Source organism: Aspergillus undulatus, assembly GCF_047715775.1.
Source record: "Aspergillus undulatus strain CBS 261.88 unplaced genomic scaffold BDV17scaffold_1, whole genome shotgun sequence".
NCBI lineage: Eukaryota > Fungi > Ascomycota > Eurotiomycetes > Eurotiales > Aspergillaceae > Aspergillus > Aspergillus undulatus.
Window position 1 is genome coordinate 747,456 of NW_027396605.1, and position 13,718 is coordinate 761,173.

At 51.6% G+C, this 13,718-nt stretch overlaps 5 protein-coding genes across 5 annotated transcripts; 1 reads left to right on the plus strand and 4 right to left on the minus strand.

Moving 5' to 3' along the window:
* Positions 1-1,583: 1,583 nt before the first annotated feature.
* On the plus strand, positions 1,584-2,905 carry BDV17DRAFT_297012 (NADH:flavin oxidoreductase/NADH oxidase; the record flags this gene model as incomplete). Its single annotated transcript, XM_073763417.1, has 2 exons — positions 1,584-2,141; positions 2,195-2,905. 2 exons carry the CDS (start codon positions 1,584-1,586, stop codon positions 2,903-2,905), a joined length of 1,269 nt encoding a protein of 422 aa, XP_073621181.1.
* A 108-nt stretch (positions 2,906-3,013) lies between these two features.
* Positions 3,014-4,172, minus strand: BDV17DRAFT_5387 (putative DNA repair protein Dds20/Mei5). The gene is made up of 3 exons (XM_073764745.1): positions 3,878-4,172; positions 3,301-3,820; positions 3,014-3,215 (listed from the first exon to the last, which is right to left on the minus strand). The coding sequence occupies exons 1-3, from the start codon at positions 4,039-4,041 to the stop codon at positions 3,123-3,125; spliced, it is 777 nt and encodes a 258-aa protein (XP_073621182.1). The 5' UTR covers positions 4,042-4,172; the 3' UTR covers positions 3,014-3,122.
* On the minus strand, positions 4,143-4,631 carry BDV17DRAFT_5361 (uncharacterized protein). The gene is made up of 2 exons (XM_073764734.1): positions 4,273-4,631; positions 4,143-4,211 (listed from the first exon to the last, which is right to left on the minus strand). Exon 1 carries the CDS (start codon positions 4,596-4,598, stop codon positions 4,308-4,310), a length of 291 nt encoding a protein of 96 aa, XP_073621183.1. The 5' UTR covers positions 4,599-4,631; the 3' UTR covers positions 4,143-4,211; positions 4,273-4,307.
* A 67-nt stretch (positions 4,632-4,698) lies between these two features.
* On the minus strand, positions 4,699-7,216 carry BDV17DRAFT_249003 (ubiquitin ligase complex subunit HRD3). The gene is made up of 3 exons (XM_073756159.1): positions 6,969-7,216; positions 6,778-6,900; positions 4,699-6,709 (listed from the first exon to the last, which is right to left on the minus strand). The coding sequence occupies exons 1-3, from the start codon at positions 7,009-7,011 to the stop codon at positions 4,752-4,754; spliced, it is 2,124 nt and encodes a 707-aa protein (XP_073621184.1). The 5' UTR covers positions 7,012-7,216; the 3' UTR covers positions 4,699-4,751.
* A 41-nt stretch (positions 7,217-7,257) lies between these two features.
* BDV17DRAFT_249007 (DNA-directed RNA polymerase II subunit RPB1) lies at positions 7,258-13,645 on the minus strand. The gene is made up of 5 exons (XM_073756160.1): positions 13,164-13,645; positions 12,943-13,099; positions 12,813-12,883; positions 7,885-12,752; positions 7,258-7,823 (listed from the first exon to the last, which is right to left on the minus strand). Exons 1-5 carry the CDS (start codon positions 13,290-13,292, stop codon positions 7,808-7,810), a joined length of 5,241 nt encoding a protein of 1,746 aa, XP_073621185.1. The 5' UTR covers positions 13,293-13,645; the 3' UTR covers positions 7,258-7,807.
* Between the last annotated feature and the right edge of the window lie 73 nt (positions 13,646-13,718).

Consider the following 13,718-nt stretch of genomic DNA (forward strand, 5'->3'; position numbering starts at 1 on the left):
AACCGAGTAAATCTGATCGAGTATCTCAGTCTACTTGATGGTCTTTCGACCGTTCACTCCGACTTCAGCTTGTTTCTGGCTGTCGGATCAGGACAGACTTCAAAACTGGATACGGTAAGTCTGCGAAGCAGATACCTTCGCCTTGCTAACAATGAGCAGCTCCTGCATCAGGAACATGCTGATGACTTGGAGGAAAACACAGACGAAGTGCAACCTCGTCTAGATTTGAGAATAGGGTGCGATACGCCTCGCCTATTATGCGTGCCTGATTGTTAACTTGATACAGTACATCAAACGAGATAAAATCTGCCTTTTAACCAAAGCCAGAGAGCCCGGGGAGCTCCTACAAGAAGCGCCAATTGTGTGCCCCGTTCGCTTGTTCCCGTGTGGCACGAACTTCTCCCAGAGCCACTTTTCTGGTCTGTGCTACGACTCCTTTGGTCTTTGGAAACGGTAAAACTATGGCAAGAGGCCGTTAAGGAACTGGGAGAGCGGAATTTGATGATGAGGAACTACATAACCCTTTCATCTACCGCTCACACCCTCTGGAGATGCGCGCGGTTTGTCCTGAAATCGGTAGAGCTGAGCGAAGATAAGAAGTCCCTGGAATTTCAGTTCTTCTGGTTGCCAAAAGGACGATACGACAGTGACAGGGCCCGCCTTGGACGGAACCCAACCACTACCTCCATCCCCAGCACCCTGCCAGGCGAATATGCCGTATCCCATGAACCCGATTCGCTCAAGAGACAGTTTTGTCTTGAGGACTGAATAACCTCAGTATCACCCCCTTCCTTCCTTCCAGTTGCTCGAGATGCAATGGGTTTTGAACCGCGTCGCCTCCCTGAATGGAATAGCAGAGTTTGATACTACCTATATCGTTGAGACTGCCTCTTTCCATTACCCAGGCTCCGGCACTCGTTTTAACCAGCCTGATGCGTCAGGAGAGAAATAGAGAGAATGGAAAGGAGAGTATATCCAGTAAAAATAGAAAGCGAAAGGGTGAGAGGAAGAGATGGACGGTGAATTTCTGATCTGTGACCAGGATCGGTGAGAAGCGATTAAGAACTCACAGCCTGAGCATCAATATCACCACTGAAATAGTTGCCCACACACGTCAAATTGTTGCATTGCAAAGATTCTTCAACTTGCTGGCTAAGTTTCTGTCCGGGGAATGTCAACGTCAGCCGTGGAAGAGAGCCGCACCCAGAAGCCCTAATTTTGTACATTTGTGTGCTGCCAAAACAGAATGGAAACTTCATGTGCATGGAAAGCAAGGAACTAAGTAGATAAACGTTGGTGATAAAGAAGAACATATTTCTACATCTACTTATATAATCCTCTTGAGAGGCAAGAGATCTATCTAGACCAAATCGGATAGCCTACACTCCTAACACCCCTCCAGATTTCGTAGGGAGACTTATGCGGTTGAACTATGCCCAAATGTATCCGATCCCCACCAAATCGCCAGCCGAGGCATTGAAAATCCTTCAATTACTCGAACATGTCTCAGATCTGTCTAAAACTCAAGAACAACTAATTGATTTACCCATTGATCAGACACATAAACATACCTGCACTGCAAAATGGGCTCAATCAACCCCCCCTCCAAGCTGCCCTCCCGCGCCCCAAACACGCCCTATTTCACACCCCCCAACAACCCCGGCGCCGCGCTGGACCCAAACAGCCCATCAACACCGACCCTCTTCCGCCCCCTGAAAATCCGCAATGTCACGCTAAAGAACCGCATCATCGTGGCCCCCATGTGCATGTTCTCATGCGAGCCCGACCCGTCCCACCCCGCTGTCGGCGCGCTTACTGACTGGCACGTCGCGCATCTAGGCCACCTCGCGGCAAAGGGCGTCGGGATGGTCATGATTGAAGCAACGTCTGTGACGCCCAACGGACGAATCTCGCCTCAGGACTCGGGAATCTGGAATGGGATTGATTCGGATCAGGGGAGGGCGCTGAAGAGGGTTGTGGATTTCTTGCACAGCCAGGGGTGTACGTTTGCGCTGCAGTTGGCGCATGCGGGGAGGAAGGCGAGTACTGTTGCGCATTGGTTAACGCCGAGAGTGCCTGGGGACAAGGGGCCGAGGGTTAGTGGGAAGGCGGATTTGGAGGGGGGTGGGTGGCCGGATGATGTTGTTGCGCCGACTGGGGGGGGGAGTACAAATGGGCGCCTGGGGATGACCAGTTCTGTCAGCCGCGGGAACTGAGTATTGCGGAGATTGAAGAGACGGTGCAAGCTTTTGCGCGGAGCGCAAAGACTGCGATCGAGGCGGGGGTAGACGTTATTGAAGTTCACGGCGCACATGGCTACCTCCTGCATGAGTTCTTGAGCCCTGTCACTAATCGCCGAATGGATCGCTACGGAGGGAACTTTGACAACCGAGTCAGGATTGTCTGTGAGATTCTGACTGCTATCCGCGCTGCCATCCCCTCCGACACTCCGCTCTTCCTCCGCATCAGCGCAACCGACTGGTTGGAAGGACACCCTGCTTCAGCAGAAACAGGCAGCTGGGATCTCCCCTCGACAATTAAGCTCGCAAAGCTCCTACCTGAACTCGGCGTGGATCTGCTAGATGTCAGTTCCGCCGGCAACCACAAAGATCAGCAGATCCAGATACATCCCAACTACCAAGTTGACATGGCAGGCCAGATCCGCAGGGAGATTCGTGCCGCTGGCCAGACGACGTTGATCGGAGCAGTCGGTCTGATTAAGGAAGCTGAATCCGCGAGGGACATCGTCCAGGGGGCGGACGAGCCTGAGTCTGGCAAGGAGCCGAAGGCCGATGTCGTTTTGATAGCTCGTCAGTTCCTGCGCGAGCCAAACTGGGTGTTTGCGGCGGCGAAGAAGCTCGAGGTGCCAATCTCTCTTCCTTTCCAGATGGGCCCGATGCTATAATTTCATTGGTCTTGTGGTATCAATAGAATACATTGGGTGCAGCATCTTCTAGATAGAGGTTATGTCACAGTCTGAGACAAAACCCGCTCGGGCAAATATTAGTTCAAGACCGTAGTTCCTCAAACAGCAGCAACAAGAAACATTAGTACATGGGTATAATACGCCATCTCATAATATCATGAGAATAAAAGCATAGCGAGTAGTCGAATAAAAGCACTCAATCCTTAATCCATCTCTGACCAGCCTTGTCATATCCGACAGTCGCAAGCTCAATGTTCAGTGTCTTCAGCATCATATCCATAGTAAACTCCTGCAAAAGCAAGCCAGCCACATTAGCATACTCCAACACTCAAAAACAGACTTGAACAAAAACGAAATGAGGCAGTCAAACAAACCTCAGATTCCAGTTCAGCCTCACTTCCCTCCTTACTCTTCTTCTCCTTCTCCCTCTCAATCTCCTCCTTCAACTCAGCCTTCCTCAACCTCACCTCCTCCTCATCAAACTCGACCCCCTCAGCATCAACATTCCCAAACCAACTCTCCATCTCCTCCTGCTCCCACCTCGCATCATTACTCTTCATCTTCTCCCGCCATGCCTTGACGCCTCCCATGCGCGAGATCCGCTCCTGGGCACCGGCAAAGACCTCCTCTGCTGCATCCTGGCTGACTTTCTTCCACTTCACGATTAGGGCCTCGAGTTCGTCGTCGCGGTTTGAGGATTCGATGCGGAGGGCTTGTTGGACTGTGTCGAGTTCGGAGCGGAGAGTTGACATGCGAGATTGAAGCTCTCGCTGTTGTTTCTGAAGACGCGATATTTCGGGGTCTGCGGGTGTGAGTGTTTTAGTGGATGTTGGGCGCTGTTGCCCGAGGAGGGTTCTTTTGCGGGTTGGTGGGGGTGTAGGGAATGGATTGGTTCTAGAGCGAGGATTAGGAAGGGTAGAACGTGAATCTTGCTTGACAGGTGTAAAGGACTGTTCAGAGTGGGATTCCGCTGCTATTTCCTTGGTTTTTGGCGATGTTGCTTCCTCCTTCACAGTAGGCGTTTCTCTGCGGAGAGGAGACTTGAATGGCCTGGAGAGCGCGTTTGATGCCTGTTCGAGGCGACGGCGTTTGCCATTGGGAGTGTAAGAAGACATCTTTAGTTCAGAGAGATAAATTCTAGATGAATTGCATGATTCGAGAATCGACTAATGATGAAATAAGACTGGTGATGAATCTGTTGATGTTGCGAGAATGGTGTGGGGAGCAGGCAATCGCTTATCGATAAGATAATGAAATCAGGTACAGTGACGTCGTTAAGGTCTGGCTTGAACGAATGCGCTAAGTAATCATTGGAATTCATGATAATGCTCGAAGTGGTAACATACACTCATATACAGGATGAGAAAAAGACGTGAGGATGCTAATGACCGACACCACCAGCTACCCACTGAGCAAACTCGGGATCCCCTGGGCGAGGAAAGAAGCCGCGGTTGTTCGCGTTGGCCTGCCCAGCCCCGTTCGCATTCTGATTCTCGTCCGGTCTCTGACGATTATTCCTCTGCTGCCGCATGTACACCAAGACCATGAGCGTTGCAGCCAGAGACAGTATTATGAGGCCTTCTAAAATACTTTCGTCAATGTCAAGTTCGAGGTCGTCGTAGTAGGCATCCTCGTGATCTTCCAAGCGATGGTGATCCCCGCTCGATGCCATAAACTCTTCCTCTTCCTCTTCCCCAAATTTGTGCAGCTGTGCGCGGTAGTTAGCTTCGTCCTCTTCGTCGTTCTCAATGAACGCTGCAATCCATTCGCTGAACGTACGACGAGGCTTGGGTTCTATGGGATGATGTTAGCATTCTTTGAGATATCAATGAAGGAAGGTGCTCGTACCGTCATCTTCTCGAATGGATCTGATCTTGCCGTTGGTAAGCTGGTTCCACCAACTTCGTGCCCGGAGCTTCAGTAGGCTTAGCTTGACAGGCAGGTAGGCCTCACTGCTCGTTTCCAAAGCAAGGTCATAGTATCTCTTGGCCATGTGGAAATCTTGCTCGACAGCAACGCCATTCTCATGCATCCAGCCTAGATTCCAATATGCCTGCGCGCTGTAATGAGCTTCAGCGGCTGTGTGATAGCAAGTCGAAGCCTTCTCAGAATCGACCGCGATTCCAAGTCCGCTCAGGTAATAGTCGCCCATTTTGAGCAAGGAGTCGATGTTCGCCTGTTTGGCCGAGCGTGTCCACTGGATCAGGGCTAGAGCGGCGTTTCGGAGTAGGGATGGCCGGGGTTTTCTCATTCCAGGTAGGAATCTGTCCAGAGGTAATAAGGAACGCTGCTCATCGAGAATGAAGGCTACATTAGCCTGGGCATGTTCATATCCTTGCTCGGCCGCCATAAGCATCGGAATGAAGGCTCGTTCTTTGTCTCCGACCTCATACGCAGCATTCGCATCGGTAAACGAGGAATGGATAGATTCAGCCTTCTCCGCGACCATTTTGTAATACGACGCGGCGAGCCCGCAATGTCGCTTCCTGCCGACGCCATTGTTGGCCAACTCTGCTAGATAATAGAAAGCCTCCATCGAGCCCCAACGTGCAGCCAATTCGAAGTATTTGGTAGCTGTGGCGACGTCTCCTTGATCAAGGAACAAAGCGCCTAACCGGGTTTGCGAAGTGGGATAATCCTGATCAGCGGCAGCCTTGAAGTAAGAGGACGCTTTGAAAGCATCTTGCTGTACCCCATAGCCATGCAAAAACATGAGCCCAATTGAGTGTTGGCAGAGCGCTTCCCCATTCGCTAACCCCAGCTTGAACCAGGTATAGGCGGTTTCGAAATTCTGCTCCACCCCTTCGCCGCGTAAGAACATCAGTCCAATATGTCCAGCCGCTTTGGATGCGAGTTTCTCAATCCCAGCGGGATGGTTCGGGTTGAGCGAGCCGTCTTTATTCCAGTATCGTTTCGTCACCTGCTTGAAATACCTCATCGCTTTTTTGAAGTTCCTGGGCAAGCCCTTGGTGCCTTCGTAGTACATCTTTCCGAGGCTAAACGTCGCCTTTACCTCACCTTTGCGAGACATAAGATCCAGATATTCTAGGACATCTTCCAGACTAGCCTCGGTAGAACCTGAGCCATCACGCAACGCGTTGGGCCCAGAACTTGAGAAACTGGCGCCTTCACCATAGACGCCACCCTCTTCGTCGGCCCAGCGATACGATTCACGAACCATACCATAACCGCCAGGCGGACCGGAACGGTAGTAATCAATAGCCTTATCCGCCACATGCTTGTAGTAGTAGGTCGCCTCGTCGCAATCCCTGGGAGTGCCGATGCCAGCATGATTCCAATAGGCGAGAGTCATTTCCGACTTGGTATTCCCAGCCTCCGCAGCGAACGTGTGGTATAGTAAAGCCTTCGCTTGATCGCGTTCCACCCCTCCGCCTATTCCTGTGGCGTACATGAACCCGAGCATATACTGAGCCGTGCTGTTTCCGTGCCATGACGCTAGACTCTCATACCAATGGAATGCCTGCTTAAAGTCCTGGGGATAGGAGAAGTTGCCGTAGAAGTTCATTTCCGCTAGCAGAAACATCGCATCGGCATTTTGGTCCTCGAGCGCTGCAATCGTAAGCTCGTCGACGGCTTTTGCGATACCTGGGTGTACCTTCTTCCGCGCGCCGCTACCCGATGATGGTACATTGAGGAACAGTATCCGGAGGGCTTCTTGTGTGTAGTACCAGGTGTAGCCGAGAACGCCAGATGGCTTGCCGGGAGATGTGATGACTGGGATCTTGGCCTCACGGAGGGTCTTCAGGGCATGTTCGACGTGCACTAAATTAACACATTATGTTAGCGGGAAGGCGACGAGACATGCGCCACCGGCGCGGGTGCTAAATTACCATTTGGGACAGCGCGGTCGGACGCACCGTCAGAGGAATGAGATGAATGCTGAGAGACATCTGAGAGAGGGTATTCATCGTCAGAGGGGACATTGGGTTCAAGTGCAAGTGCACGCAGGAATACTAGAATGACGAGTGTCAGTAGAGAGGTCCTATGCGCGTCATTCGGCAGTTTAGTTGCAGGAACTCACAAAACACCAAGGGGAGGAAACGCCATAACCACGAGTTCTTCATCTTGCTTGAAAGAACTGAATACAGACAGGCAACGAGACGCGCATGGCGACTTGTCCCGACACCAGATCAAGAGCAACTTCAATAGGAAGATTGTCAGCCGGAGTTGTAGTGGACAGCGGAGCAGCTCCTCACATAAAGTGGCTTGGGCCACCTGGCTTTGCGGAGCTTCATTTCGCCGATTTCTTGGCAGACACATGCTTCTATCTCTACAACCTACCTACAATAGCCTATTCTACGACATATGAATATCTCCTAAGATGTTTTATTTTCATGTTTTTAACAGATTTCCCTTCCTTCGCCCCTGAACTGTCTCTCTAAAAATGTGTACAGGTAAAAGAAAACTCCGGTCGCAATACTAGCAGTCTTCCCCATGCAAACAGCAAAAAGCAACAAGGGCCATCGCGTTCCCAAACCACATAGGACAGCTGATGGAGCCCAGACGTCTTCGTTCTAAAAAAATCGCTTGCATCGGATAAAACAGAAAAACAACGTAACGCATCGCCAGCCCATTGGATCTTGTTTGCAATCTCAAGGGGGCTGACTCGGAGACTAGGAATAAAAGTCGACGAAAGCGGAGGTTGGCGCTTGAGATGGGCCACATACATTAAGGGGTCGGAAATAGAGTAGAAACGAAGAAAGGCTATACATGCCCATATCGCAAAAGATATAACCAACCAGTTCCGCGGCGAAAATGCAAGATGTTTTCTTTTCTTGTTTCAGGTATTGTGAATGCGAAAAGTGATAGTACAAGAATACAACTGAAGCCATGAAGAGACCACTAAAAAAGTTTGCGACTTCACTGGCGAGGTGATCTGGAGAAATCACGTCAGTAAACTCAATCGGGCTTGATTGTCCAAGGGAGAATCAACTTACGTAGGGCTAAAAGCCGGCGACGTCGGGCTGTAGCCAGGAGAGGTTGGGCCTCCAGGTGAAGTCGGCGAGCCGGCAAAGTTGGGAGATGTGGGAGAGTACGTCTGGGGGCTTGTGGGAGACCATCCAGGAGACGTAGGTGTATATTTCGGAGAAGTAGGTGAGGTAGGGGACAAGTGCCGGGCACCACCGATAGCCGGACTGGTAGGGCTGTAGCTTGGCGACGTTGGGCTGAACGCAGGTGAAGCTGGACTGAAGCTCGGCGATGTAGGACTGTAGTTGGGCGACGTCGGCGAGAACCCAGGAGAGGTTGGAGAGTATGAAGGCGACGTTGGCGAGGCTTGTCCATAAGCCGGTGACGTAGGCGAGTAAGCCGGCGATGTCGGTGCAAACGACGGGCTGGCGGGAGAGAATCCCGGGGATGTCATGAATCGCGGGCTTGTGATGCCCATTCCAGGGGACGTGGGGGAGTAGCTGGATGTTGGGGAGTATCCAGGAGATGTGGGGTTGGCGCTGAAAGGGCTGCTGGGGGAGTAGCCTGCCGGGCTGGTAGCGGCAGGACTGAAGCCACCACCAAAAGCACCAGAGGGCTGATACTCGGTGAAGCCACCAGGGGTCTCGGCGCCTGCTTGACGGATTGGGGAGAAGTTCGAGTCAGGATCAGGAGTCCCAATGTAGGCATTCTCCTGCATAGGCGAGCCAGTATCGTACTGCGTCGCAGCGCCATCAGAAATGATAGCGTCCTTGGCGCCCAAAGCCCCCATCACTCCATAACGGGCATTATTCGATACAACGGTGTTGAGCATGTTCTGATCAAGGTAAATATCGAACTCTCCGGTACCAGCAGGTGCCATCTGTCCCAAAATCAGGTTCTCCGACACTCCACGACAGTCATCAAGCTCGCCAAAGGCCGCGGCTTCCAGAAGGATTTCGACCGTCTCTTCGAACGAACAACGCATCAGCGCACCGTTGTCAGCACGGTTGATACCGTGACGGGTGACGGGAGTGAGATAACCTCGCACAGTCATCACGTCGACCAAAAGGGCCAAGTGACGGTGGTTGACGTAGGATCCGTCGAAAGCCAACACTGCCGTCACCTCGCGAAGAACAGCCGCACGCGCAGCTTCAATACCAAACACCTCAAAGACCTCAATAAACTGATTTGAATAGGTGCGGCTAGCATCGACACCTGGAATTGCCAGAACTTCACCAAGAGAAGACCCGCTTGTTTCCAACACCCATTCCTTGCACAAGGGGTCCGACTTGCTAGAGAATAGCTCCCCGTTATCCAGGACTCGAGTCTTGGGCTTCTCGTTGATGAAAGCACGTTCAACGCCTGGAACACCACGGAGAGTCAAAGTGTCCAGAAGGTGCTGCTCAAGCTTCTTCAGTGTGACATCGTATTCAATGTCGTCGTCGTCGTCGTCCTCTTTGTAATCCTGAATTTGACGAATACGGATAACCTGCTCGTCTGCGTTGTTGTCACTGAAAATCACAGCGATATCCTTTGGATAAGCCTGCTTAATCTTGGTAGCAACGTCTTGCACAGTGAGACCCTTGTCAAGCAGTTTAGGACGGCTGAGGATAATACGGAGCAACCACTTAGACTGGCGAGACGAGTCATCTGTGACGTCCTCGGGAATGATGAAGTAAGATTCGACCATGTCCCGATCATTCTCAATGACAGTTGTCTGGATGTCAGGATCGTAGTAAATCTCCGTGGCCTCCGTGATTGACTTGAGGTTTGTGTGCTCGACAGCACTTCGAAGCTGTTTAGCTCCCTCCTTATCATGGGTTCTCGAAGGCTCTTGGTAAACCGTCATGGACGGGGTCTTGATATTGGTCGCCACGTTCAGAATTTCCTTTAGACGCGGGACACCAAGCGTGACGTTCTTGGACGAGACACCAGCAAAGTGGAAAGTGTTCAGTGTCATTTGAGTAGCCGGCTCACCAATAGACTGCGCAGCCAATACACCCACCATCTCACCAGGAGCGGCAGCCGCCTTAGCAAAGCGAGATTCAATTGCTCCGAGAACGTGCTGGAACGCCAGTTTGTTCATCGAGTATTGTGTAACCAGTCTTCGGAATGCCAGACGACTGCGTAGCTGGGCCTTGAATAGCAATGTTGCACTCTCCTGAGCCTCTTGCGAGATAGAATCGTTACCACGGACGACCAACAGTCGATCAAGCAGAGATTGCACTTGGGGGATAACTTCCGCAGGATGCAAATCGCTGATCGTTCCTTCGCGAATCCTGAAGGTGGTACGGGCGATCTCGAGGATTCGCTGAATGTTGATGGGAAGTGGCATTGATTCATCATCTCCCTTTGCAACACTACGAAGGAAAGCTCGGTCCTTCTGCAATGCCTCCCACTCCTCATCAAGATACCGCTGCACCTCCACGTCACCAGCAATCTCATTGGCCTGCTCCAGAACTTCGGGGCCGAGGCTGCTCTCAGGGTCCATGAGGTCGATACGGAACCGCCTCTTGAATTCGTCATCGGAGCATTTAATGATATCGACATTCTGGTGCTCGATGTGTGCGCCATCAAGACCGTCTTCTCCATAGATGAATTGAATAATATCACCAAGTGAGTTGCGGACAGTGCCGTCATACTTGACCATAACCTCTTCCAAAGCCTTGACCAGCTTACGCTGAATGTAACCGGTCTCAGCTGTCTTGACAGCAGTATCAATAAGACCTTCTCGACCAGCCATGGCGTGGAAGAAGAATTCAGTCGGGGTCAAACCACGAAGATATGAGTTCTCAACAAAACCCCTTGATTCGGGGGAGTAATCATCCTTCGTGAAGTGTGGCAAGGTGCGGTACTTGAAACCAAAAGGAATACGTTTGCCTTCAACGGATTGCTGACCGACGACAGCGGTCATTTGGGAGATGTTGATGGTCGAACCCTTGGACCCAGAACGAGCCATTTGAACAGCGTTGTTCAAGTCCTTCAAGCTCTTCTCCGTCGCGGTACCAGCCTCATCACGGGCATTGTTAAGAGCGCGAGAGACCTTACTCTCAAAAGTCTCACGTAGGTTCATACCAGGAAGAGGCTCCAACTTGTTTTGTGTGGCATCGGCAGTGATCTCCTGGACTTCTTGCTTGCGCTCGCGCACACATGCTTCAATCGCCTGGATAGTCTTCTCGTCAGGGATAGTATCACCAATACCGATACTGAACCCGTTGTGAAGCAGCCAATATCCGACTATTGCCTGGGCACCGTTGAAGAATGCCACAGCAGTGTCTGGCCCATATTCGTTGAAAATGATGTGGATAACACCTCCACCACTCGCACCAACAACCTTCTTGTTAAACATTCCGTACAACAACTGGCCGCCTTGAATAAGGACGTTTTCATCGTTCAAAGGAGAGAACTTCTCAGCCGAAGAGAAGCGGCCTTTACCATCAGTGCGCATAAGATTGAGGCCGGACGGAAGCGCCATACTGATCATCTGTTTCCCTGTCCACCTGGGTCTAGGTTTAAGTATCGCGGGCGGGGGGATAACACCATCCCAATCAGGAACCCACATCATAATGTTCATCACTTGCTCTTTCGTCAGGAAAACATCCCGACGACAGATCTTGTATATACCGCACAAAGTATCCTGCACAATACCCATAAGAGGACCGTTCCGCTGAGGAGAGACGATGTTCTTGGGCACCAGTGCAAGTTGGCTGAGTTCTGCGCGAGACTCTTCGCTCTGAGGGACGTGCAAGTTCATTTCGTCACCGTCGAAATCAGCGTTGTACGGACTAGTGACGGAAAGGTTGAGCCTAAAGGTCGAGTAAGGCATGACACGGACACGATGACCCATCATGGACTCCTTGTGAAGAGACGGCTGTCGGTTAAACAGAATCACATCTCCATCCATGACGTGGCGTTCGACTTTCCAACCATATAACAACTGTTGCCCTCCTGCCCGTTTCGCGTGACGAAGATCGATACGCTCACCATTGTCCCTGACAATGTATCGCGCGCCAGGATGTTCGTTGGGACCGTTCATAACGAGCTGCTGCAGCTTCTCAATGTTATATGGCGTAACAACCTCAGGGTAAGTCAGTGTCCTCGCAATACTCTTCGGAACGCCGACCTCATCAAGCGACAAGTTGGGATCACCAGTGATCACAGTACGCGCTGAGAAATCCACACGCTTCCCCATCAAGTTTTGCCGAAGACGACCCTCCTTACCCTTCAGACGGCTTCGAATAGCCTTGACAGGTCTGTTGGATTTTTGCATGGCCTTTGGTTGACCAGCGATGTCGTTGTCCATGTAAGTAGCGATGTGGTACTGTAGTAAAGACTCAAACTCGCGTACAACGTGCTCCGGCGCACCTTCCTGCTCACAGCGCTGGACGTTCTGGTTCGCTCGGACGATTTCAGCCAGTTTATAGGTCAAATCATCCTCACCGCGCTGGCCAGAGGTGCTACCACCGACAAGCACACTGGGACGAACAGGAGGAGGCGGGACGGGCAAGACAGTGAGAACCATCCACTCAGGACGCGCATAATCGTTGCTCAGACCCATTATGCGAACATCTTCGTGAGAAATGGTGCGGAAAACATTCAGCGCTATCTGGGGCGTGATCGTTTTCTTCTCAGGCTGTTGCATGTCCATTTCATCCATCATGCTCTTCGAGGGCTTCCACGTTCCAACAAGCGTTATACCTTCCTTCCGGATGGTGGGCTGCGCATTGCCGCATCCGCCGTGGAGCCTCTGGGGCTTTGAGCTCTCTTTTCCGTACTCATCGTCATCTGGTGGTGGGTCCGCCTCGCAAATCAAAACATCCTTCGATAGCCGCCAAATATGGTCAAATCGTCGCTTCGGGTCTCGAATCCGCAGGGCATCTAAGAACTTTGGATCGGACTGGTTTTACGTTAGCATAATTTGCCATGTAGTTTTGCCATCCCTTAAGGGATGACTAACCGTGTTGGCTTTGATCTTGCCACAGTTGTGGCAGACCGTCTCGAGCAACTTCTTGATTTTCGTCAAGAAGCCTAAGAAACCAGTTAGATACATTCACTGTAGGTTCGTACGCTGTAAGCTGGCTCCTTACCGATGTGAAAGACCGGCGTAGCGAGTTCAATGTGTCCGAAGTGCCCGGGACACTCCTTCTGACCTTCTTCACACGTTTCGCAGTTCCACTGTCGGTCGATGGTTCCTAAGCGCGGATCATTGAGACCCTTCGTTCGTGGGCGTTGCCGTTGCTCATCCTATTTTTGGCTTGCGTTAGAAACCGAGTAGTGTCAAAGAACAAAGAAGGTAACCAAGACTAACCATTGTCTCTGGATATTCGACATGCACCACACTCATCCGCTTGATCTCCTCTGGCGAGAAGAGACCAAACTGGATCTCCTTGATCGTGCGCAAAGGCGTCTTGGAGTACGGAAAGTAGACGTTCGACATGATGAATGATGACGCGAAAAAGGGGAGAAATCGCAGCGAAAACAGTCGGTAAAAGCGAGAGTATAATGACTCTAGTAGTCGCAATAGAACAAAAACCTGGCGTCCTTTTCCGTATTTCACAAGCAGAAACGGCGATTAGCGAAAGATGTTGCCAGCAGAGGGCCAGATGAGGCCTCTGGCAGCCCTTGCCACTAGGGCGCCTGCGACCCTGTCCACGACTTGCGAAGCTTCGAAAAGGGCGAAAAAGAGGGTAATCACGGTCGGCGACGGCGATGCTCGATATCGTCGGATGAAATCGCGATAAACGCGATGGTCGAGGGTGCGTAGGGGGATGGGCGAGCAGCGTGTCGGGGAGGTGAAAGGGAGACGTTGGTTGTCAAGTTAGTCGGCGACGGGGACGAGTTTTCTGAGCCGCAGCCTAGTGTT